The sequence below is a fragment of the Tenebrio molitor genome, chromosome 3, assembly GCF_963966145.1.
Source record: "Tenebrio molitor chromosome 3, icTenMoli1.1, whole genome shotgun sequence".
NCBI lineage: Eukaryota > Metazoa > Arthropoda > Insecta > Coleoptera > Tenebrionidae > Tenebrio > Tenebrio molitor.
In genome coordinates, this window is record NC_091048.1 from 6,249,868 (window position 1) to 6,275,016 (window position 25,149).

At 34.5% G+C, this 25,149-nt stretch overlaps 1 protein-coding gene across 2 annotated transcripts in view; it reads left to right on the forward strand.

Moving 5' to 3' along the window:
- The window catches only part of LOC138127230 (uncharacterized), a 254,067-nt gene that overhangs the window by 202,220 nt on the left and 26,698 nt on the right, over positions 1 to 25,149 (forward strand). For both annotated transcript variants that reach the window (XM_069043142.1, XM_069043143.1), the window contains 2 exons: positions 15,140 to 15,228; positions 15,734 to 15,826. In XM_069043142.1, coding sequence (XP_068899243.1) covers positions 15,140 to 15,228; positions 15,734 to 15,826 — 182 coding nt within the window. The remainder of the gene's footprint in view (positions 1 to 15,139; positions 15,229 to 15,733; positions 15,827 to 25,149) is intronic.

The following is a 25,149-nucleotide window of genomic DNA, read 5'->3' on the forward strand; positions in this document are numbered from 1 at the left end:
ATTCACACAGTGCCAATTGTCAAATTAACTATTTCGTGGCACGTGTAGTACATATACCACATTTCTGTTTGCACCTGCGACTGCGCAAAGAAGGATTAAGAGAAGTTAGATCTCAGGTTGTCATTTAGCATAGCAAAGGCAATGATTTCTTTTGCGTTGCTAACAAACTTTTCGTTTTTAATCGACCAAAAGAAATCCTAAAGAATTACATGATTTTTGCTTTAATTTATTTTGTATTATCTAATAATGAGTAACATTATTGATGGCAGCAATAGGTAGAGCCAGGTTCTAATTATAAACGTTATATTTGTAATTAACCCCCAAAATTGGTTAAGGTTGACTGTTTACATCAAACAAACATTTTGTCTGTTGACCAGCGTTATGCCCAAAGGGTCGGAGCATTACAATGAAATACTATCCAAATGTTCAATTATCTTGAAGTTATCTCATCACAAGAAGTCCCCAGTCTCATCATCAACAATTGTGGCAAAATTCAATCAATTCGGGCGTGAAGAGTAACCACATGCAGTCTAGTTTCCTTCACAGTCCAATCAGTAGGGCATTTGATCGCCCATCCTGATAGTGTTGTTCTAACCAAAATCCGACAAAAAAAAAAAAATGACAACAGCTATTTTAAACAAAAAATGATGGTTTGTAAATAGTTATAGTTTGCTCTGAAAACCTATCCAAAAAACACTTTACTTTTTTTTAAATTAATCGACGTCTAACCGATAGAATCAGAATATTCTTTGAGATAAGAAGTGATTTTCTATTCAAATAAAATTTGGGGATTTTTTTGGAAATTTAACGGTCCGGGAAGATCAACCAGGTACCGTGCCTTCAACAATTATTTCGCATTTTGATGAGTATTTCCAAATCTAGACTTTCAGATGTTTTAGATGCACCAAAGTATTTTGGGTTGCATAAACTTTTACTGAAACTTGATCATACAGGCAACAGCACTGTATCATTTTCCGTTATTTTTAGGAGATTTACGGGCCTATTCTGTAACTCGTCTGTTAATTTTTACCATCCGCTAATAAATTAATTTTTAACAACCGGTTTTCTACAAATAACCAAAATTCTATTCTGTAAGATAAATTATTAACGGGTAGGTTAAAAAGCATTATTTTAGCGGCTAGGTTATTTTGAAGAATGAAGTCAGGCACGGAAGCGTACAAATACATATGGCAACGTCGCAAATCACTGTCAGCTGGAGGAACAACAGACATAATTATTTGCAAAATTATACCTAACCTCAAATAATAGTTGCAGACTACATTGGTATGGGCACAGACTACTCAAAAACGTGAAATTGAAATTAAAAATCGACCGGTTTTTGTTCTTTTTTCAAAACTCAACAGTTTATGATTTATCGAATTGTTGCATTACTTTTGCCCCTCACTGTATAAATGAAAGTAATTGGTAATTGGTACCACTTTTACGACAACCCTCGTTAAGCGTCAATAAACCACTCAAGGAATCAAAAGGTCGTTTTAAATATCGATAGATGCACTTTAGGTATCAACTCAAATATGTTACAGCTTGCCCATTGTAGCTTGAGCTGTGAGGGATGCGCAAAGTTGAATAAAAAGGTCAGATAAAGAGGTCCTGGAAGCGGCAAAGAAATGCGACAAAATTAGTGAAGGGGCTGTAAGACCACTGCGCATCCGGTTCTTACAGCTCAAGCTACAATGAGAAAGCTGTACAGGGTGATTCATCTTTTACCGCCGGTGGCAAAATTACCCTTAAGAATTGAGAAAAATTTATGGAATTGACATATTTGATTTGATTTGATACGAGTACATTTGTCGCCTTCATTCCAGTTCATGCACCAAAAGAATATTCATTGCGAATGCCATTATAATTTGGGACCGTTTTGACGTAAGTTAATTTTTAACGGCTGGGTATGACCACCCGCTAAAAATTAGCAATTTGATCAATTTGAGGGTGCAAAAGCATAATCAAGAAAGAATAAATGGAAAGACCATTGGTAACTTAATTTATTTTTCTAATTCGATTGTTTAATTTTCTTTTAAATACACTCACCGGCGCAAAAAACGACTCATTATGATTTCTTAAATAAATGATCTTGAAATTATATTTGTGCTTATTTTTCTTTATTATAGTTAAATTGGGATATTTTCAATGATCGGGAGTGCTATGGTCACCATGGCAACCGAATTGTTTTGTTCAAATAAATAATTAGAAAATTTGCGTTTTTCCACGGTGTGTTTTTGTCGGTTGATTTACGTGTTAAAAGATTTAATGTGAGAATACGAGATACTAATTTAAAATGCTGTTCAAATTTTGTCAATTTTTCATAACATAAATTTTTTTCTGGAAAATTACTTTTATTTTTTTTTCATTAAAATTTTATTTGCTGTGTTTAATGTTTTGTTTGTCGGATATTCTTTGGCAAAGAATAACTTAAATAGCACCTACCAATACAACATGATACCAAAAAAAATTCTAAGACAATGAATTACTTAAAATTCAAAGTGAGTCGCGAAGTGAGTCGTTTTTTGTGCCGGTCAGTGTATTTAAAACTGATTCATTCTCACGTGCGTGTTCAGCCAATCAAAGCGCTTGCTTTTACCCAATGAAAAATGTTCATCGCGATTAAAACGTCCTGCTACTCTGTCACCTGTCAAAAATGATTAAAATTGCATGCTGCTCCTATCAGAATCTCAAATTGTTTTTAATAATTGTGTTTTTAATAACTGTATTGTAAATAAATAATTACCTAACGTTAAAGTTTGTATTCTGGAATTAATCTTGCCAAAAATAACACGACCTAATTTTTAATAGATATCTGTTAAATTTCCCAAATTTCACTTAAACATTTTTACTTTAGACAATTTTCCTCTCTGATATTTGGGCATTTTTATTCAAAGGTTAAACCCTCGAGCTAAAGCTCTCGGGCCTAACCAGAATAAAAATGGCGAAATGCAACTCGTAAAATTGTCAAAGCAAAAAGTTTTCGTGAAATTGAAAATTTTATCCGATAAAAAAATTAGGACCTACCTTACCTTTGATAATAATCATTATTTGTTCATTTCTTCCACTGAAGTAACGTAAATTATTTTCTTTGCGAATTTAGCAAAATCAAGAAAACTTTCTTTTCTAATTCTTTAATTTGTTTGTTGTAAATTTATTGCAGCGAAATACGTGATCATTTTGTATTGAACAATTGGGGCAACGTATTTTCATCAAGCCGACTCGTTCAAAGATAACATTAAAAGATCTTTTATTCATTATTTGTTTCTTTGGGACTCCTATCATACAGTATCCGTCGTTTTCAATTAGCTGCATACGCTGACGTAGAGCACAAGAGCCATCGTCATAGGATTCTGGACATTTTTTTTTTCATAAATTCACAGCACTGCTTATTCTCTGAGTAAATGATGTTTTACATTTAATATCTATAATTTGACAGCTTACATACCATACATGAACATACAAAGTGTTCCAAAAAGATTTTGGTATCGTAGGGTGATTGGATATGAAAAAATAGTTGATAAAAATAACCTCTCTTATACAGTCTGTCATTTTGACAGTTCTTGATAGTTGGAATCACTTTTCTAGTATGCGTCAAAATTCAAAACACTCAAATTGTCAAAACCTACTACGATACCACAATCATTTTGAAATACTTTGTACAAAGTAGAAAGCAGCTGAAAAGTAGAATGAAAAAAAGAAAAGAATGAAATCAAAGATGTTGGCAAGGTTCCTTGGAAATAGAAAGAATGGAAGAAAATTCGTCAGTTTTAGAGCTTATTAATTACAAACAATGTTTTTTGAAAAGTTTTAAATTATTTGAATAAGAACCCAACTGTAATATCACTCTTTACTGAATTCAGTAATTATGTTAACCTTCGACCACCGACTCAGAGCAAAAACCTAATATTCTAGAGAATGTAAGACGGGCTACGTTTCTTGTGTGGATATATCAGAAATTCGGTAATAATTGTCAATGTCCGATTTATCTCGTTCAAACGGCGAACGAGACAAGATGAAACTAAATAAACGTCTTTTACAGAAGTCAATCTCTTCCTCTCTGCCTCTCTGCTATTTCCCAATCGCCATTTATATTTTTAGTTCCTGCTCTTTAAAATTTAAAGAGTGACATCGCCCCTGCGGATGTGAAATTACCGTTAAAGTGACTATTATTGCCGTGAAATATTTCGTACGTCTGACGTAAACCAATCAATATGTGAGTTTCGGCGAAATGCAAATTACTCAGAGGCGGATATTGGATGTTGAAGTAGCACCCGTCGACAGAGACAATGAAAAGGCAAAACGCCGCCACCACCGCCGCCGCCGCCGCGACACTACTAAACCACTTAACGCAGTTCGGGCCTTAATGGCCCCAATGTCACCAGCTAGTTAATACGTGTTTGACCGGAACTCGGCTTGAGATATGGATACAAGTTTAAACATTAACGTTGGCCGACGTTAAATACTGCCTTCGCCTGAATTTCCGCAACGACGAATTAAAACGCCGCCCCAAACAATAAGCTACGCCGGGGCAACATCCTGAACTGAGGGCCTTAATTGGTTATTCCTCCTGCAGGACCGGTGCCGTTTTCGGTTAATTAATTTTTAATTTTTCATTGTTTTCTTTCGAGGTGACGCATTAACATGCTAAATAAACATGGAAAAAGCAAACGACCATTTTAATAAGACTGTTATGCAGGGATTTACATTTTGCTCCGTGGGGAACGATGAGGAAATGTTGGACTTGACTGCAGAGACCATCCTGCAAGCTGTACGCCTGATTAAAATTGCTATTTCGAGATTGCTTACCGTGTTTCTTTGCGTCGAAAGAACTAAAGACGCAACACGACCTACCAACAGACGCTACAATGCTGAAGAGACCGATTTCAGGAAGTCTCTTTGGAATATACATGGAATTGGAGAATGTACGGATTAACCTCCAAAATTTCTTGGGTTGGAAAATGTGAAAACTGGCTTATGTGAAAAACGGACGAATGTGTTGGACGACTGTGTTACCAAACCGGAAGTTGCTTGAGGATATCTGAAAACTGCTGAAGTTTTATACAATACATCAACATAGTTAATTAAATTCAAGGATCTTACATTAACTGTTGCAAATCCACTTAACACCTTCCTTTCCTGATTAATGCTAAACATAAAGATGGTCTTTTTCGGACCCATTTTTTCGGACGCTGACCGTGGCGCCAGCTGTTGGTCTGTTGAGTAAGTTAGCGACGAAACCGACAAAACCGATAATTGTCCTGTCGCCATAAATTATGTAAATAAGTAATTGTATTGCAAATAGTAAATTTCTAATTTTGTTGGCAAGCTGATAACAAATACATATCTAGCACAAAAAAATTGTTAATATGTATTAGTAAAGTTATCTATTTGTCTTTTGCTTTGTAGTTCGTGTGGTCGCCTAAAAAAATTAATGTGCACCTCTGACAAAAAGTGTTTTTATCCTCGCCTGTTTTCAAGCCTCGGCTGCGCCTCGGCCAGAAAACTCAGACTCGGACGAAAAAGATGCACTTTTTGGCTTGGAATCACAAATAACTGTTTCTGTTCGCTAAGTGAAATTAATCAGCTCTGCACTAACATCAATATTGTTATACGACGCAGACAATGAAATATTCATCGGTACGGAAAAAAAAAGAATTCAATCATAAAAGTATTCAGTTTTTTATATGTTTACGTTTCTGACGCACAATTCAAAACGAGATTGAACCTAGGTGATAAAAAAGAGTGCGATATCAATTTAAATAAAATTGTAGGAAATCGAGATCCAGATTGAGTGTTTAGAGGATATTTTTCCAAAAAAATGATCAAAAACGCATCACATCATTTCCAGTAAAAGTTAAAAAAAATGCCACTGGTTAATCACTTTTTAACAAAAATACAAGGAACATTTTCTTTCGACTCGATTGACATCAGTCAATCTTCGGGGATTTAAGAATTTAATCGATTTCAACAAGAAACATCGGATCCTCAGCAAATATTTAATGCGGAAGTAAGAAATCATTAAATTCCTAATGTGTTAAAATCGCGCCAGATGATGGTAAAACAATTTCTGAAGTAATTCTGTGAATTTAATAGAGGAAATATTCCCGGAGATAAAATTTGGGCGAACTTAATTTTATGCATTCTAATTCACATAATAGTTTAATTCAGTTTATGATTTTGCCACCATCCAAAACTCCCTCTCAAGTTACGACAAAAACACCCCTGAACACACTAAAGATTACTTGCACCACCTTTATCTGACATTTTGAAATAGTTTTGTTGCCGGCGGCAATTTCTAAACGATCATGTACAGCCGCATCTTAGCAAATAAATTACCCAAGCAAAAAGCACCGAAATCACCCTAAAAAATACTACCCACGCTAAAAAATCTAGAACATCGTTGAAAATTAACCCACCCTTATTTTGTTTACATTGCGCAATTTATTTAAGAGCACTCGCCACATTTGTTATCGTTTCGCCCCGAACGAGATATGCCGGATGGAGTATAAAAACCCGGCGCCTCCACCATTCTTACATAATTTCATAAATCCGGTGTTGCATCATCCCCCGGAATTAGGTATATCTGATCAGTGATTATTTTCACGCAACGTCCTTTATTGCACACTCGTCTATTTTTAGGACACGATAAAACAAAATAATTTCTAAGAGTAACCGCAATAAAGCTCCAAATAAAGCTCGAGTGATAAAAAGCACGACCACGTAATGCAAGTTGTCTGCTCTGGGGTCGAAGCACGTATGATGAACAAAGTTAAATGATTTGTTTTTATCCACTAACCTTCGGTTTTATGCCGGTGTTGGTTCTTTTTGGTTGTTGCTTAGCTTTTATTGGATGGGGGTTGTCAGAAGGACGTGTCGTTTGCAATGATTCTCACGTGGAAAGGACGAAAGGGGGTTCCTCATCAGTCTTCATATTCAGACGATCGTGTCAGCAATTTGTCATTTTTAAACCTGTTAGTATTCATGATGCTGTAATCAATTCTAATTATTGTCTACGTCGGCGTTTATGATGCGATTTCTGCAGGAATTGCCCTAATGACTTCGTAGGACGTCTCTCTCGTTCCTCGACCATTACCTGTAACCAACGGACACAGTAACTTTTTAAATTTTTTGAAGAGCAAAAATGGCAGTTAATACGATTTGGTACATTTTCATGTTTCAACAGTCCATTAAATATTCATCTATTATGCATCATACTGTTGACTAACACTGCATTTCTATTTACATTGTGTTATCCCGCTTAATTACAGCACTAGTTTATTTACGAATTCATATTTAATTTACTGTTTATCTTCCCTACAAATTTACACACAATAATTGTCTTTTAATCTAGAGCCTGTGACGTTTATTTTGTACAGGTGTCCCAGAACTCGCGGATCAAACTTACAGTGCGTTTTCCTTGGTGATAACTGAAAGCAATAGCGTTAAAAAAAAAGGACAGGGTATAATCGATTTTTTGTAATGAATAATTAAAGTTGACCAATCAGAAGGACGCTGTTAATTTGAATTTCAGGTAAATGTAACCAAAGATTTGAATTGCCTAGCAACATAATTCTAGTAAGAATGGTAAGGAATTTCAAGTAAATGTTTGGGGAACTGTGAAGATTTTGACAACGTCAAGTTATAATTTGATTCGAAATTGTCAAACTTCGTATTGAAATCATGTATCGAGCTCCAGAGTATGCCGAAATGCTCATAATTTATGGAGAGTGCCGGCGCAATGCACGTGAGGATGCAAGGGAATATGCAATACTTTTTCCACGACGTTTGCCACATCCAAATTATTTTATAACGTATTTCTACGGTTGGTGTACCGTGCTCGAGACACTGGGTCCTTGGTGCCTACCTGATAAGAAATTGGTGGTCTCTCGCGAGAAGTAGAACACCAGAGACTGAAGATGCTGTTCTTCAGTCCTTTGATGACGACGGTGGAAGAAGTATATTTGAAGAACTATATTTACCGCGAACCTATCAATATTTTAGAAGAACTAAATGACCAAATTCACGAAACACTGGCTACTGTTATTCCTAATATGCTTAATCTGGCAAGGGAAAATTTAATAAAACGAGCATGCCTATTCCTTCAGATGAAAGGTGGTCATTTTGAACACTTGTTATAAATTATTCTTTTTATTTTGCATGTTTCTTATTTCCTTTGTCGCATTCTACATCGTTTAAGTTATAAAATTTGATCTTAAATTTTTACCAATAATGATGCTAAAATAAATAGGTTAGTTCAATCCAGTTTTGTCTTCTTTCTTTCAGAACTGCCACTATGCTTGATCTGTTGTTCAAAACCAACGTGTAACTCCAGCTTTTTTTGCAATGTCAAGAATGTTCCTAAAAGTCTTTTCTTTCATTTCGAAGATGACGAGTCCCGCTCGTGTAGCTGGGCTAATACGTTGCAGATGCAGAATGTATGCACAGGAGTCAGGATAAATTTCTTGTGATTCCAATTCACTTCACAGGCCCTGCATATTTCACTTTTTACTAAGATTTTTAAGGTAGTAATATGTATTACTCACTTGACGCTACGTCGCCATTTTACCTTCCATCAACAAAGATTCAATTCATCATATCCCTCCCGTCAATTTCCCATACCCCTCAAGGTTACAATTGCTCTGGAAATGTTCAGTCATAACAAACCATATTTGATTCATTGCCGGAAGAAGAAACTTCTTGCGTTCCCTGATTTAGATTCTATACATTTGTTCACCTGCCTTTGGCGAAATTATCCCATTTTTGGTTATTTCAAAAATAGCTGTCACTTTTGACGTGTGTTTCGACAAATCGACCAGATAAATATTGAAAATAATTTTATGATTCATCGAATTATACGTTGCTTGGCAATTGAGGGAAGGTACTCAATTTTCTCGTAAAGGGAAAATTAGATCGAGCTCTATTGGTCAATTTGATTAATTCATAACTAAAAAGCTGTTGCACCCTGAATATTTTTCTAAACGTTTTTTACCTTCATTACCATCAAGGAATATACAGTTTAAATTTGATCCGCGAGTTCTGGGACACCGTGTATATGCAGAATAACGTTTGCAATCACAGCAACTAAACAATTTGATGAAGTTTTTATCCAATCTGCGATACGTTTGAAAAGTGAATTATTTCTAATTTTTTTAATAATTCACCCTCGTTTGAAATTAATCGAAGTTGAAATGAGCAACGAAAATATTTGCTGTATTTCCTTGACGTTTTACTTGGAGATTTTCATTTACCACACGATAAATTATCCAGGACCTTTTTTCATTTTATTGCGTACGTAAACTTCTTTGCAAAAAAATTAGACCCTTTCAAGTACAATCCACTTAGTCATGCTCCGCCAACAAAATTGATTTAGAGGGGCTATGTAATCTTACCAATTTCAATTTATTTTGGTTCTCTTTCCGAACAAATAATTATGCATGAGCGAATTGATGGTCGGACACGGCTCTTAAATGTTAAAACGTTGTTTCTCCCTGTTCCTGTTTTCATCCTTTTTCTAAATAAAGGTGTAATCTTCAAAAGGCGATCCACCTAACCAGAAGATTACTCACTTGAAAGATTTGCATGATCCGATTTGTCTTTATTTTCAACCGAGCAAAAACAAGACGATGTAAAACGTGGTCATATTTATAAAAATTTATATCAAATGGTAATGGGTGTTTTTGTTCATTTCTCTCTTATTTCAAATAACAAACAAATTATTATTCAGAAAAAATGTGGAAGCTATTGTGGCATAACAATCCTCAACGAATTTATATTTTCTTGTTTATATTTCTTTTAGTTAAATTCCTTCATAATTTTCGTTAAAAAAGCAGCGAACGCACAAAAAATTGTGGTCAAGCAGACCGTGGTTTTCTCTCCCTCTCTCTTCTACAAGCGGCGGTCGCCTTTACAGCTGATATGCTTTGACATTTTCGTCAAATACATAACCTCACTTTCCTGCAAATCGCATAATTAATTTAAAGAGAAACCATCATGTCCCATTAAAAAAACACTCGTTGCTTATTTGTTTTTGTAAAAGAAATAGTCAACATCACTGCTTTTTGCTGAATAAATGTCGTTTGACATCTATACATCAGTAAGCACTCTAAAATCAGAACTAGGTCGATCTGAATAGCCTTTTTTTATTGATTTATGATAAAATACGTGGACCAGCTTGTTTTTAACACATATAATGAAAACTGCGAAAAATATGTTCACTATCAAAATTTAATTAATCTTTCAACGTTACCATCTCGTTTAATTAAATGCTGATTGTCTAACAAAACTGATTAGGCCTTCGGGCTTTTGTTGATTCAGACGTTGATCCCAGTAATAAATTCAGATACAATGTTATCTTTATCTAAATATTGTTGCCCTTTCGACAAAAATTAAATTTTACAATATCATCATTGGTTGGTTCAAGTTTAGACTCAACTGATTCAAAAATGTATTTCTCTCTATTTGAGATGGTCTATTTTTAAATGTAAACCGAATGACAACACTTCAGAAATGACACCACGATTCTACTTGTGCTTCGTAATGTTCCTTAAACTGCACCTCACAGTCTTTTGAATAGTATCTGCATCATTTCAACAGCATCCTTTGAGTGGCATTTTAACTTGAAAAATAGAAAATAGTCGCATGCAGCCAAATCCGGTGAATTCGGATGATTGAACACGGCTACTCGTTTTGTTTCTTATAATATGTCAGATGTAGGTCGACAGTTCGTTGATGCATTTCCTGAGTTTTCTGATAAAAACTTTGTTTTGTTTAAGACGTGAAATTGTTTTATTAGTATTTTAATTAATGATTCTGTAAGTTTCCCTTTACTTTCTTAATGCGACATTTCCAGCTTTCTAAAAAATGAAACCTACAACTGATGGCGTTCCTGCAGTAGACAATTTGGCTTCTATTTTGTCATTTATTTAAAATTGATTTCTGGATTCACTAAATATTCAATATTTCCTGAAACGCGTAAATCTTCAATTATAAGACTCGCAGAAGAAGAATAATGAAATAGAAAAAATAATCAATAATAAAAATAAACAATTGTCTTTGTAATCTTTTTAATGAAATTCCTGTGTATGAATGAATGTACAATGTGATCAAAAAGAAAACAAATCAGAGCAGGCGTTGCAACTTATGGGTCATGTCGTAGCGGAATTATATGCAAATAAGCGTTCACTGCATGGGCGTAGACAATTTATGGTCTCAAACGCTACTTTATAATTTAATCATACCTAATGAATTTTAGACGTTGGAATTATAAAGGTGGATTTTATTAATATTATCTGATAATGGGGAAAATTTATAAAATAAACAGGAGCAACATTTTACATTCGTAAGAATGAGTGATTTACCAGCTTTATTACCAAACTCGACGCCACTGGTAAGCTGATTTTTTACAGAAATGTCAAAAAAACGTCAACGATGTGCTGTTGTTGACCTAAAAAACAACTTTTCGATTTCGGCAAAGTTTACAGACGTTTACTGTAATTGTGAGCAACAATTATCCCAAAATAAGTAGTAAAATGGGTTTTACCATTGACGACAAAGCATTAATTATCATTAATAATTAATTAATTTTTAACGTTATATTCCCCACATTATTAACAATTAAAACTATATTGTATGATGCATTTGTACGTTGAAGTATGAAAGTAAGTACCGTGCGATCAAATAAAAAAAAATCAGAGTAGGTGAAAATGGTGATTTGAACCAATCGAAGCATCAGAATAGAACAATCCAGGTAACTCGATTTTTTTTTTATTCGATCGCACGTTATAACACTACACTAATTTTAAATTCTATAATTAAGACAAATGGGTAGATATGACAAGTATGATGAAGAACAGAAATAATTCACTGATCTTTGACATTTGATAAAACAACAAAAAAAAACATTCCGGCTTTTTACACAAATATACCCTGTTGCATTGTAATTTTTTGTAACATTGTTAACGGCTTCATAAATTCACCACCGTGTACGGTTGTGAAAAAAATTGTGAGAAAACAAAACCCTATTGATCCTACTTTGTGTTGTGTTATTGTTTTTTTTGTGTTATTTAATTCAGGTTCTACGAGGGGCCGTACCATTGAAAAAGTTATTTAAATGGTACGATTGAACACACTCCACTTAGATTTTATTTAACAAATAATCGTATATGGTGGCGTTTGCTCCCAACAAAAGGTATAAATAAATGAGTGAATTCAATCAATGACTTTTGACAGATGTTGATTAAAATTTTGAGTGACATTTGACTTGCGGCCCGTGAATTGAAATTTGGCTAATAGATGAATGACTAAAATAAATAAATACGTAAACTTATGAACATGAACAGCATTAAGAGAATTTGAAATGCGAACTAAGTGATCCTATTAATATTTGAATTATTGTCTCTCCTGGCAAATTGAACCCCACGCAATGCTCATGGAACCTCTCAGTCAAGCCTAGTATAATATAGGGAATCGTAAAAGTACGAATAATGAACGAAAACGTTTTTAAACTGTTTTAGAAAAGGTCGCCTTAGCGAGAACGCGTTTTCCCAATTATTAAATTCTGCGATAATGAATTTAAAACAAATTAATTGCACAATTTTGAAGTTTTGTTATAATGAAATTTTTAAAGAAAATATAATCTACCTTTAATTTAGTGCAAGAAACGAACTAACACTGGTTGAATATTTAACTCTAAATATAAATAAAGTAGAAGGATCAGAGATAATAATTTACTTTGCAGTTTGACAACACGTGGACACGAAAAATAACTACATACTTTGAAAATCAAACCCTTAGTCAGTGCTCTGTCATCGTTTGTCTTGATAATAATTGTACATTAAGAAAACAAACAAAAATGAACATTATTTTAAACCTAAATTGGGCTTGAAACGCTTTTACGTAAGTACTAAGAGTTTGACCTACGCCATACCATGCAGCTGCAATTCTGTTGATCTGGTACTTCTAAGACTTGTTCGACATTTGTTTGAATTTCTCCAAACAGTCGTAATTAGTTTGTAATCTTCATTCACTCTCTCTCACTCACACATCTGGTTTCTACGAAACTAAATGATGTAACTATTACCCTTTTTTGTGTCTTCTACCAATTTCGTTTCTACTTTGTTTTGTTCCTTTTCTAACTACAACGATCTTTGTTATTTTCTACGATGAAGCGTTTTGTTTCTAATTTGCAATTCTCACCCTTTGATTACACATTTGACGAAACTTTGAGAATGCTAAAAAACTTAATCTTGTGAACATTAATTTGGTATTCCTCTCAATTTGAAATTTGCTAACATCAAATTCATTAAATCAATTATTCCCCAATTTTAACTGGAATTGCCAAAAATGTCGAACAAGCGTTTTATTGCAACGTTTTTTCCCATAAAAATTTGTTGCCTCTGTACCTGGATGTGTACAATTTCAGTCGAATACTACATTACCAGTTTTAAGGATTATTGTGTCGACAAAGGGGACTGAGAAACATAAAATTTACAACTTACAAATTCCACCTCCAAATAAATGGTTGTTAAGGACGTTTCGCAGAAAAAATTTAAAAATGAATTTCCTAATTTAGCGAACCTATCCGGACCATTACAATACTTTATCTAATCCAGTGGGATAAATTATACTTATCCCACTAATTTTGAGTGGGATAAGAACTTCATTACCTCACGCATTTTCATTACCTCATCAGTGAAGTAATGAGTTTCATTACCGCACTCGGTGGGATAAGTAAATTCTTATCCCACTGAGTGCGGTAATGAAACTCATTTATTTCACTGGCGAGAATCAATAGATAAGATTTATTTTTTTAGTTTGGGGTGGTCTTAGATAAAATTTTGTACATAACACGTGGGCTAAAGCATATTACAGGAAAATCGTGTGATTACAGATGAACTCGGGCTAACGCCCTCGTCATCTGCAATCTTCACACTCGAGTCCTGTAATATTGCTTTTATCGCACTAATTATGTAAATAACTATTATCGTACTAGTGTGGTAAAATCAAATAGTTTTTTCCGTCGTACAGAATCGACGAATTTAAGAGTCTAGGTGGCTGCGCTCACGCATTGAAATGTCTCGATTTCTTAATCGCTCTCATTAACACTTTTGTTGGTTAAATTACAATAAAAATGCTTCACCTATTTCTATTTTTACGAAGTTTTTTTTACTAATCGACCGAACACCGTGATTCATTGGGTTAAGATCAAGCAAAGCGGTGACCATTCTACAGATCTTTTTCTTATAAATATTTATTACAACGCTTAATAGAAAATGTATTTGATGTTTTTTTTTTTTTCATTTATTGTGCTATTTATATTTGTTACCGTCAATGTAATTGTCCATTTGCAATATTTGATATAGGTCTTCAATACAATATCATATCACTTTATTGAATTTATGGCTTCAAATCAATAAAAGCATTGACAACTTCTGTGCCATAGCATAACAACCATATTGTCAACAATAATATTTATGAAACCGATGCATTTTTTACAATCCAGGCAGTGAATTTCTCCAACTGGAACACAACTTATTTCCGGTTCGGTTTAAATGAGGCATCCGGCGTCGAGAAAAATCGTTTCCATTGTAAAATAATTCGAGTGTCAATGTTAGAATCGCTTATTGCATCGGAAACTCTCTTTTTCCACCGATAGGAAAATTTATCGCTTCTACTTCTGTATGCTAGCTGCATTACTATTTTACAATTTAATTCACTCCTTTTTCTTTCTCACGACCGGAAACATCTTACAGTTTCATCATTTATTCCACGACCGTTATACCGCTTGTTTGTTTCTTATTTTCTTATTTTGCCATCTCACAACAACAATTTATCTATTGTTTATGTCAAAACTGCACCAGCGCGTCATCTCGTTATTCTTCCAAAGTTACGACCACACTTTAATAACTTCCGTTTGCATTTTTGCAAGGGAAAAGTTGGAACGAAATTGTGAAGCACGCCGGAAATAAGCAGCCTTGTTTTGTTTATTTTGTTAAAATTTCGGTGCGGATCTTGTCGAAACTCTAGCAACAAATTTCATTGTAAAAATTGCCGAAAGGAATGTGTTTAGAGCTTGGCCTGGAGATACAATTTTGTCTTGTTTCATCAAGCTCTAAACAGTTTTTTTTATCTTTTTCAGACACGTTGGGGTGTCAGCTGTTAAGTGTCATTGCTTGTCCGACTTCACCGGCGAGACTTGCCAAATTCCTGTCAGTTCGATAAAGCCTGGTGAGTATTAAAAAAAAACTTCAATTGCTACTCAATATGATCCAAAGCGCGGAAATCCCAGCAGCGACATAACGGCCTGTCCAAACTATCTCCTCCGGAAATAAAACGAAAGAATGATTTCATTTTTGTTTTCTTTTGAACTCTTGTACGATTATTCTGGGACAGGGCCGTCCCAGAACACTGTTCTCTCAAGTCGACTGTGTAAAATATTTAAAACGCAACCATGGTAATCCAACAAGACACAAAGCATCTATCAGATAAAAGACAATGGATGAAATGCACAATGGTTCGAACGAGACTGTAATTCCTGATAGCAAAGCAGCTCGACTACGTATTTCCGTCGTCGTATCTCCCTCCTTTTGTAAACTTTAAATAAGAAAGTAAATTAATTGCCTTGATGACCCAATTCGCAATTAAATTAATTTAAGTTATTGTTATGACATTAGGGCATGGAAGACGCCTTGTTTGCGATTTGTTCGTTCTTATCCTTTGCGATTCCTTTCAGGATGCGATGAATGCGTCGTGGCCTGTCCTTTCGACGGAAAACTGGAGAATGCCTGCAAGTGTCGGAATGCGTTCACCAATGCCACATCCAATGGTAAGATTCTTTTAAATGCATCCGACTGATGTTTTCAATAGAAATTCTGCAAATAATTGTCTTTTGATATGCAAAATTTTCGATTCATTAAAACTGAAAATTACTGAAGTTTTAATTGAATTGATTACTTTCAAAAAATACAATCATCAAATATTTGTTGCGTACTTTTGACTGCAACAATTTGTTCAAACTGGATCACTCTTATTGGTCGTATCATTAATTATATTTTATTTTACTAAATTAAGTCTAAGTGCTTTGCTTTGACAATTTCACGAGCTTTTTTATCCTGGTTAGGCCCGTGAGCTTTAGCTCGAGGGTGTTTAACCTTTGAATAAAAATGCCCAAATATCAACGAGTAAAATCGTATAAAGCAAAAATGTTTAAAGGAAAAGTGGGAAATTAATCAGATATTAAAAATTAGGTCGTGTTATTTTTGGCAAGATTAATTCCAGAATACAAACTTTAACGTTAGGTAATTATTTATTTATAATGCAGTTATTAAAAACCTGACAGGAGTAGCATGCAATTTTAATCACTTTTCACAGAAGACAGGGTAGTAGGACGTTTTTATCGTGACAAACATTTTTGATTAGATGAAAGCCAGCCTTCTGATTGGCTGAACACGCACGTTTGATGTACGTGGAAATTAATCTGAAAGACACGTCTTGTATGGGTTATTGCAAGGCCAATTAAATACCAAGAATTTTGTGAAACACACGCATAATCACTTGCTATAGAAACTAAAACCAAAACAACACAAAATACAGACTGTCTATAAAAGAGTGTAGGATCGCAGTTGGCTCTAGAATTTTAATTTGCCACCTCGTTTAAATTCATGAAATAGTAATTGCAAACTGTCAAATATTCACGAGCTGTCAACACAAAGTCAACTTAACCTCATTTCCGCTTTCGAAGTACTACTTTGTTGTTTTTTGCGTTCCTGGTATGTTTCTTCTAAAAAAAAAAAGTTTTTCCAAAGCTAGATAATTCCCGGTGCTATTACAAAGGTATTATCTTTATTTGTTTTTATATCGAAAACAAGCATAATTTTATAACCTCCCAAATAGTTTAGAAGTAATAGCTAAAATGGTCTTTACTCTTGAACAAAATAAGTTCATTATAATGTCGTATTACCATAACGGTGTTAAAAGAGACGGAGAATGGACATACTTATTTTTGATTACCAACAGTCTAAGACACGACTATTGTTTGTCTAATTTAATCTATCTTCTTAATTTCTTCTAATTCTGATTTCCAAATTTGTTTCAATTTACTGCAACTACATACTTATTTTTCTATCACAAAATATTTCCGTAGTTTAGCTGTCCCTGGTTCAAGCAATGCTTTACACGAACCCTTAGAGAAACTTCCAAACAAAAATTCAGCTTCATATTGATGTCGTCGCGTTCTTTAATATAGCGAGCAAAGCCTTGGGCCAAGGATAAAATTCAAATATAAAAATTGTGATTGTTTTTTTACATTTCAATAAAGTTTTCGAATGTATTAACAGGAAACTAAATGCTTTTAAAAAAATATAGAATGGAACAAAAACAAGTAAGAATATGGAAATTATTACATGGCTAAAAATAAATTACTGAAAATGTAACATTAAACTGAAATTTACAAATCATAAGCATATGTTTTTTTGTTTTGGCAATTAACAACTCTAGTAATAATTTGCATCTTTCTTTAATTTAAAATTCGTAAACAAACGTTTTTAATCATAATTTCATTTCTTCGATGCTGCTATGTAAACTTTATTGTATCGGGCGTTCAAATGAAATCCTGGGTTGGGAAGGTATTAGAAACCGTCAATTGTTTTGGCTTTTTTTTTGGTGTAAATTGACAGTTGTAATTAGAGCTAACCTAAAATTTATAAACGAAACATCTTTCTGTTTTTTTTCTTTCTCTGCAATGTCATTCGTGTGAATGGCGGGAAATTCAAACTTTACAGTGTTCCAAATTTTCAACGCCTACTCAGCCCAGGTTTTCATTTGAATGCATGATATTATCAACATTGCGAAACTATGTGCAAGTAATACAAAATTGTAATATATTGTGATTCTCCTTGAAAATTATTACTACATACCTGATAAAGAAATAAAATTCTAACTCCAGTTAACATGGTGGTAAAATAGTATATTATGATACGAGTCTTATAAGAAGCATTTTATCGCACGCACGGTTTTAGAGCACGACGAGCGTGCGATAAAATGCCTTATAAACGAGATGTCATACAGTATTTTTTCTACTTTGCCACTTTTTCAATTAAAAAAAAAAAATTTAAATTGAAAACCGTTAAAGTTGAAGGATTCCACCCAAGGTCACGTCTGCGGTCTGCCGCGACACCACAGTATCCGTCAAAATTAAAAAATTAAATTTCACTATTTTTAGTATTATTATTATATCACGCCTTTTCCTATTACGATACGCAAAACAGTATCGTAATAGCATCAGTACGAACGCAAAGTAGAAAAAGAACATTATGGAACAAACACATGAAATAAGCTTTAGTTTTAAAAATGTTGCTTGAAATGTCAGATTTTTGTTGTGTCGTTAAAGAAACTGCCAATTGTAAAGTCATTAGCACCGAGGGATCGCTTGCTGTTTGTTCTTGGCCCCACACTCCAAATAATATAAGTACAATAAATCGTTTTGAGTGAGATATATCGCTATAAACTTGTGAAAGTTGTTGTTAACAATATTTTAATGCCTGTAACTTCTGCAACAACGCACCCTAACCATCTCTCATTTTATAATGGACCGAAGAGGAAATATTACAACATTACGTAATACTTTCAGTAAGTAAAGGTTATCTGACCATTTATCAATACTTAATCTTCAACGGTGCTCCAGATATTGAGGTCTGATATTTGTCTCTAACGTATCCGCTTAATTAAGGCATCGATTGCTACTTTGTACTAAAAACTAGCTGCAGTTGCAATTAGAGCAAATTTATGGAGTATAATCCCAAATGGTTTAACATAATTATTCATATTTCCTATTGATATTTTATATCCATTTCATGCAATAGTTGGCACGACTGGATCATCGTTTCGATAATTACACTAGTCGTAAATATAAATTTGTTTCGTCCACATAGCTGCTACTTTCTGAATTTGAAAACATAAAATATTATTGGAATAATTTATTGGAAATGTTGTTACTTTGAAATATATCTTTCGAATTTTAGAAAATATAGCAGTTTTAACACAAACAAAATTAATTTGTTAACACATAAATTCTCATTTTTATGGCGGACACTAATTTTTTCGCGACGCCACTGGTAAGCAAATTTTTCGCGGAAATGTCAAACAAACGTCAACGATGTGCTGTTGTTAACCTAGAAAACAACTTTTCGATTTCGACGAAGTTTACAGATGTTTATTGTAATTGTAAGCAACAATAATTATTCCGGAATAAGTGGTAAACTGGGTTTTACCATTGAAGATTACGCATTACTAATTATTAATAGATTTTCGGAAAAGTAGACAACCAATAAAACGGCTGTGCATAGCAAGCATAATTATGGGTGCTATGTCTCAAACAAAGACAAACCTTTCGGTAAAACAAAAAATGAGTTAGCACTCTTGATTTGTTTTCTTTTTGATCGCTCGGTATTACTATTGTTTTAGAATAAATCACACCTACCGGACGAGTTGATTCGTGATTTTCGAGTTTAAAAATAGTGAAAACGCAATAAAAATCCGTCCGAATGAATAAAACACAGTTTAAAACTGCCGTTGTTGTTTCGTCAGCGCGAATTAAAAAAAGTATGGTATTTGTTCGGAAACAATTCCAAAATAGAAAGTTAAACACATTGTGTAGATTGAAAGTAAATATGTGCATCCATATGGAATTCATTATATTTTAAAACATCGCTTTGCCGATGCACTACGCTCCGCTGACTAAAGTGATTGCCCTGCAGATTCCATTGCATATAAAAGCCCCTATAAGCGGATTTTAAAAGTAATACCGTCGCGTGTGATTGCATTTTAGGTGAAACGTGGAAAACGCCAAGTTCAAGATGGCGCTTTTCACTTTTCCGCCGATTATGTCGAATTGATCGGTCCCGCTCACACATCCACTTTGCTATTTTATTATTATGCAAACAAGAGTGATGATGATGATGCAGTGCTAGTCCTGGACGTGGACCAGGTTCCCATCTGATTTCCTCGGAGACGGCTTAAACTCCAAGCATCCGTTTAAGATGGCTCAATTTTTCAAGCTGCCGTCGATTTTTCATTCCAGATTTACTTTGGAGCGCAATAAAGATCCCAATCTATATGACAAAAAGGGCGCACGAATCTATCATTTCGTTTTTGCATGTTGCCTAAGGATTGACGTTAAGCCTTATTGAATGCCAAATTAATTTTGTCTGTTAGGACGCGAACACTCCGAAAACTCGAAAAGATCTAAAATAGGGACAAGCTGAAATGGCTTCATCATTTCACTATTATAGTAAGTGAAGCACATGAAAATACAAATTAAACAGTATTGTATCAATTACAAAGGGAGGAACTTGAAAGTAGATCCTGTTCTGCTCAAATACTAAAATATTGGTCAATCGTTCTGTAATGCTTTATTTGCCCTCCGGGCTTTCGGATTCTCGATTCCAAATATAAAAATTACAATTCCAAAAGTTATTTTTTTTCCTATCCCCCACCCCTTTCCTTTTCTATCCTTTCCCTCTTCTTCCATATCTCTTTCATCCATCCTATCTCCCTTCCGTCTTCATTCTCTCATTTCGCTACATCCATTCCACATGTGCTCGATGGTCTGTCTCTTCTCATAGCACATCCTGCACATTCTTTCCTCTTCCTCCATTCAATACCTGTTTTCGCTCTCCTCGTTCCCACATCTGAATCTCGCCATCATCTTTCTCTCTCTTGCACTCTCTCTCCCCAGGTCTCGTCATACACCTCTCATACTCCCTGTTGTATCTGCATTCTTTGATTCTCTCTTTCTTTCTTGCTTGTCCGTGTCTTTGTCCCTTTCACTCGGCCTTACATTCATCCATCTTCCTTTTGCTTTTACTCTCAATCTTTCCACTTCTCCACTGGCATACTCGTTCTTCTGGTAGTACATACTTCTCTCTCTCCTTCTTCTCCTTGTTATTTTTCTTTTCTCTCCAGCATTCCGTCAGTATCCTGTACTCTTCCCTTCCATCCATTTGGTCCTCAAACTTTGCCGCTATCTTTCCCGCTTTCGTTCTCAGCCTGCTCCTCTTCCAGTCTTTGGCGTTTCTCTGTCCACTCCTAGCACCCATCTCAAATATTTTTCTTGCACACTCTCTACCTCCTCTGGTTCCTTCAATCCGCAGATCTCTGACCCGTACATCAATATGCTTTCAAACATCATAATTCTCCTCCTGAAATCACCTCCTCACTTTCTCAATCCTATTCCCCAAACACATCCCATCACCTTATTTGCTATCCTCACTATCTCTCTGATATGTGCCTTATCCGTTGCTCTTTCACTCATTCTCTTCACTCTTCCTCTTTCTCTTGTTGAACACCATCGTTTTCGTCTTCTTAACATTCACTTCCAGCTTTTTCTTCCTCACATCTTTCCCAGGCTCTCTTTTCCTCGATCTCTCTCTCTCTCTCTCTCTCCCTCTCTTCATCCTTTCGCTCAAGACTGACGCATACCACTTATACCCTGTGTTTAGAAGAGTCATTCCTCGGTAGTTTTCTGCTTTTTATAAATAGGGGAGATTACATCTTCTCTCCAGTCTACCGGGAATCCCTCTCCTTTCCATACTCCGTTCATTAGTTCAACCATTCTCTCTACTATTACTTCGGTCCTTTACATCCATGCTTCATTTTGCACTCCGTCTCTTCCTGGTGCTTCTCTCTTTTCCAGTTTCATTATTTGTCTCTCTACCTCTTCTGCTGTGATTTCTGTTTCCTCTGGCACTGTCTGCTTCTTCTCCATTTCTGTTTCTGCCTTCCTTCTTCTTTTCTTTTACTCTTCCCATTCTTGCATTGTTTTTTCCTCGTTCACTGATTCCTTTTTCTTTTTCCCTCGGTTTATGCAAAACGCGAGTTAAACAGTTGGTATTATATCAACTGCAAAGGGAGGAAGTTGAAAGTGGATCCTGTTCTGGTCAAATACTAAAATATTGGTCAATCGTTCTATATGATTATAAAAAATAATTACATTTTTCGCTGTTACATTTTTTACAAAGTACAAAGTAAAATGGATAAACTAAAAATGACCCTTACTTAACATTATAACAACAAGATGGTGTGTTTTCCACTATAATAAAAAGCGTTCAAAAAATATATGGCCAAGCGAGATTATGCTTGCTTTTCTTTCTAATTTTAGACTACTTACTGCAATAATAACGTGTGTTCAAAAAATATGTTGTCAGCTGTCAAGCCATAGAGGAAATGTCATTTTTCAGCGAAGAAACAGTGGTGTAAATTATTTCTTTTGCACAAAATAGTTTTGTTTGGAACTAATAAACAAGAGCTTTCCTGGTTTTGTTAGTTTACTTAATTCAATTCAAATTAAATAAAATGATGATCAAAGTGAGGTTATGTGGTGAAGAAATTATCAAAGCGTAGACCATCAACGAGACAGATGACTTGTGTTTGAAAAAACCACACCCTACTTGATTAGAAATGTTTTGAACACTCGTTATAATTGATTGTTGATGATGAGATATGAAAATGTAAGTGATTCTCATTGTCTTGACCTTTGGCTTATGCTTGTAATGAAATAAAAGACTAAAATAGCAAAACATTAACTTGTTTGGTTTATTTCCTTCGGTAAAACAAAAACTTTTAGCTTTCCGTTTTGCAATCATCTTCTAGAAAAAAAAATCGCCAAGAGAACAGCATTTTTAAACTTTAATTTGGTTTCCACATGATAGGCAGAAAAAGTCAATTTATCAGACAAGTGTTTGTGGTTTAGTAACTGGCAACCAATTTTTGTTCAAAATTAAACTTTGTTCTGCTAAAAATAGCTCGTGTTTAATTACTGCAGATAAAAATAAAACACGTGTGTACAAGCTACGTAGAGATCGGGGAATGTTTTACATCGCATTGTCAGACGAAAAATAATGTTTTAATAAAAACAAAAAACACTGAAACAATGCATGTTGTAGAAACGCATACATATTATGTGCACCACGCTATTCTCTTAATACTTGTAATATTTTCTAGCAAATCACAGATTGTTACGCGATTTTATCTTTCTTATAAAAAATATTACCTCTCAAGTGTCGCAGATTAAGAAAGTCGGCCTTGGGGATGATATGACTCGTGAAACCGGAGCAGCACATTCAACTCGGTTTCACTCGTAGGTATCATCGATAATATTCGTATCATTTGTTATATTATAGCTGAAAAAATGCAACTGCAAATTTCCACCCGATCCATGTTTTATCGAAGGTAAAATAACAACCTACATTTTTTATCGGATAAAATTTTCAATTTTGCGAAAACTTTTTGCTTTGACAATTTTACGAGTTGAATTTGGGCATTTTTATTGTGGTTAGGCCCGAGAGCTTTAGCTCGAGGTTTTAACCTTTGAATAAAAATGCCCAAATATCAACGAGTAAAACTGTCTAAAACAAAAATGTTGAAAATTGGGAAATTTATCAGATATTAAAGATTAGGTCGTGTTATTTTTGACAAGATTAATTCCAGAATACAAACTTTAACGTCAGGTAATTATTCATTTATAATACAGTTATTAAAAACACAATTATAAAAAACAATTTGACAATCTGACAGGAATAGCATGCAATTTTAATCACTTTTGACAGATGACAGAGTAGTAGGACGTTTTTATCGCGATAAACATTTTGGATTGGATGAAAGCCAGCGCTCTGATTGGCTGAACACGCACGTTTGATGTACGTGGGAATTAATCTTTGCTAATGATTACCTTTACCATAAATTTCGATACATTAAAATGTTATTATTATAATTTGCCAGCGCAGAACAGGATGTGGACAACGTTGACATTTTAATCAAAAACAAAGATGCACCCGTCGCCTCACCTTAATAAAATTTTATGTATCCAATTAGAGAGCAGTCGAGCGAGCAGTAAAACAAAATAATATCAGAAGCCATTCTTGCCCTACGCAGAAGCGGATCAGGAATAATTTGTGAAGTTGTTGAGGAAAAATAATTACGGCTAAATTTCTGCAGAAACACGTACACATTGTCAAGCGGATATCTTTAGCGAATCATAAAGCGGATAAAGTGGCAAATTGCTAATGAAATAGAGGGAAGTCGTTATGAAATTTGATTATGTTCACCAAATTGAAAGATGGAGAGTCTCGATATAACCAAGTTTACTGCAGAATAAAATAAGTTCGCTTTTAGTCTTCCGTATGACAAGAAACAGCAGATGCTTTATGCATCTCGTAGTAACGTGCATTTAAATCTCTGACGTTTCAGCGACGATACTTTTTATTATTCAAGGACTTTGAAAGGATAAAGGATTTATTTGTGCCTTCAACTGAGAGTAGCTTCCTGAATTGTGAGCATCGAACGTCACGGATGCGATCTCACACCACTTCCTTTTTCCTGTCTAAATTTTGCATTGTCACAAATCCATAAGCTACGAGATGAATCCTGTTATTGCAAAAAGAGCAGAACAACAAGTAATTTGCTGTGGAAAAATAAAACTAGTCTATTGATTTTACTCGAACAAAAGATATTATTCATATTTGTGCTCGTATCCTTTCAAGTGACATTTGTAATTGATTTTGGAGGATTTTGCCTCTGTTATCTGGTACATGACAGTCGAAATAAATAAAGCCGACGCAGATACACGCGCAAAAATCAAAAAATCTCGCCGGAGGTCGTCACCGACGGTGACCGACTCTGTTATTTATCTCTTTCATTATTCAAAGAAACAAAGTTTATATTCGTTGCCTTTAAATTTGCAAATTTATTAAGTTAACTATACGCCGACGAAACCACTCTCCGTAAAATAAAAACGCCGCGTTATTTATAGCGGCGTACGACTTTCGTAAGGAGGAAAAAAAAACAAATCTGTTTGATATATTGTTTGTTTGCTTTTTTTTATAAAATGTCCGCTGTTTTCGATTTGTCATAATAATATATGGCGGTCCTAATCGGGGAAGATTTACATTTAAATGTAGTGCGGATTTATGCTTTCAAAAATCACAACACAACAACTAGTGAAAAGTTTAAAGGGCTTACGCAAGTGACGCAACCGATTAAGTCAATCTACCACAAACTGAGATTTTTTTACGTAAGTTCTTCGCAGTTTAAAGACAGAGAGACAATAAATAAAATTAATAAAAGTGACAAAGTATAGCTACATCACAAAGTGAT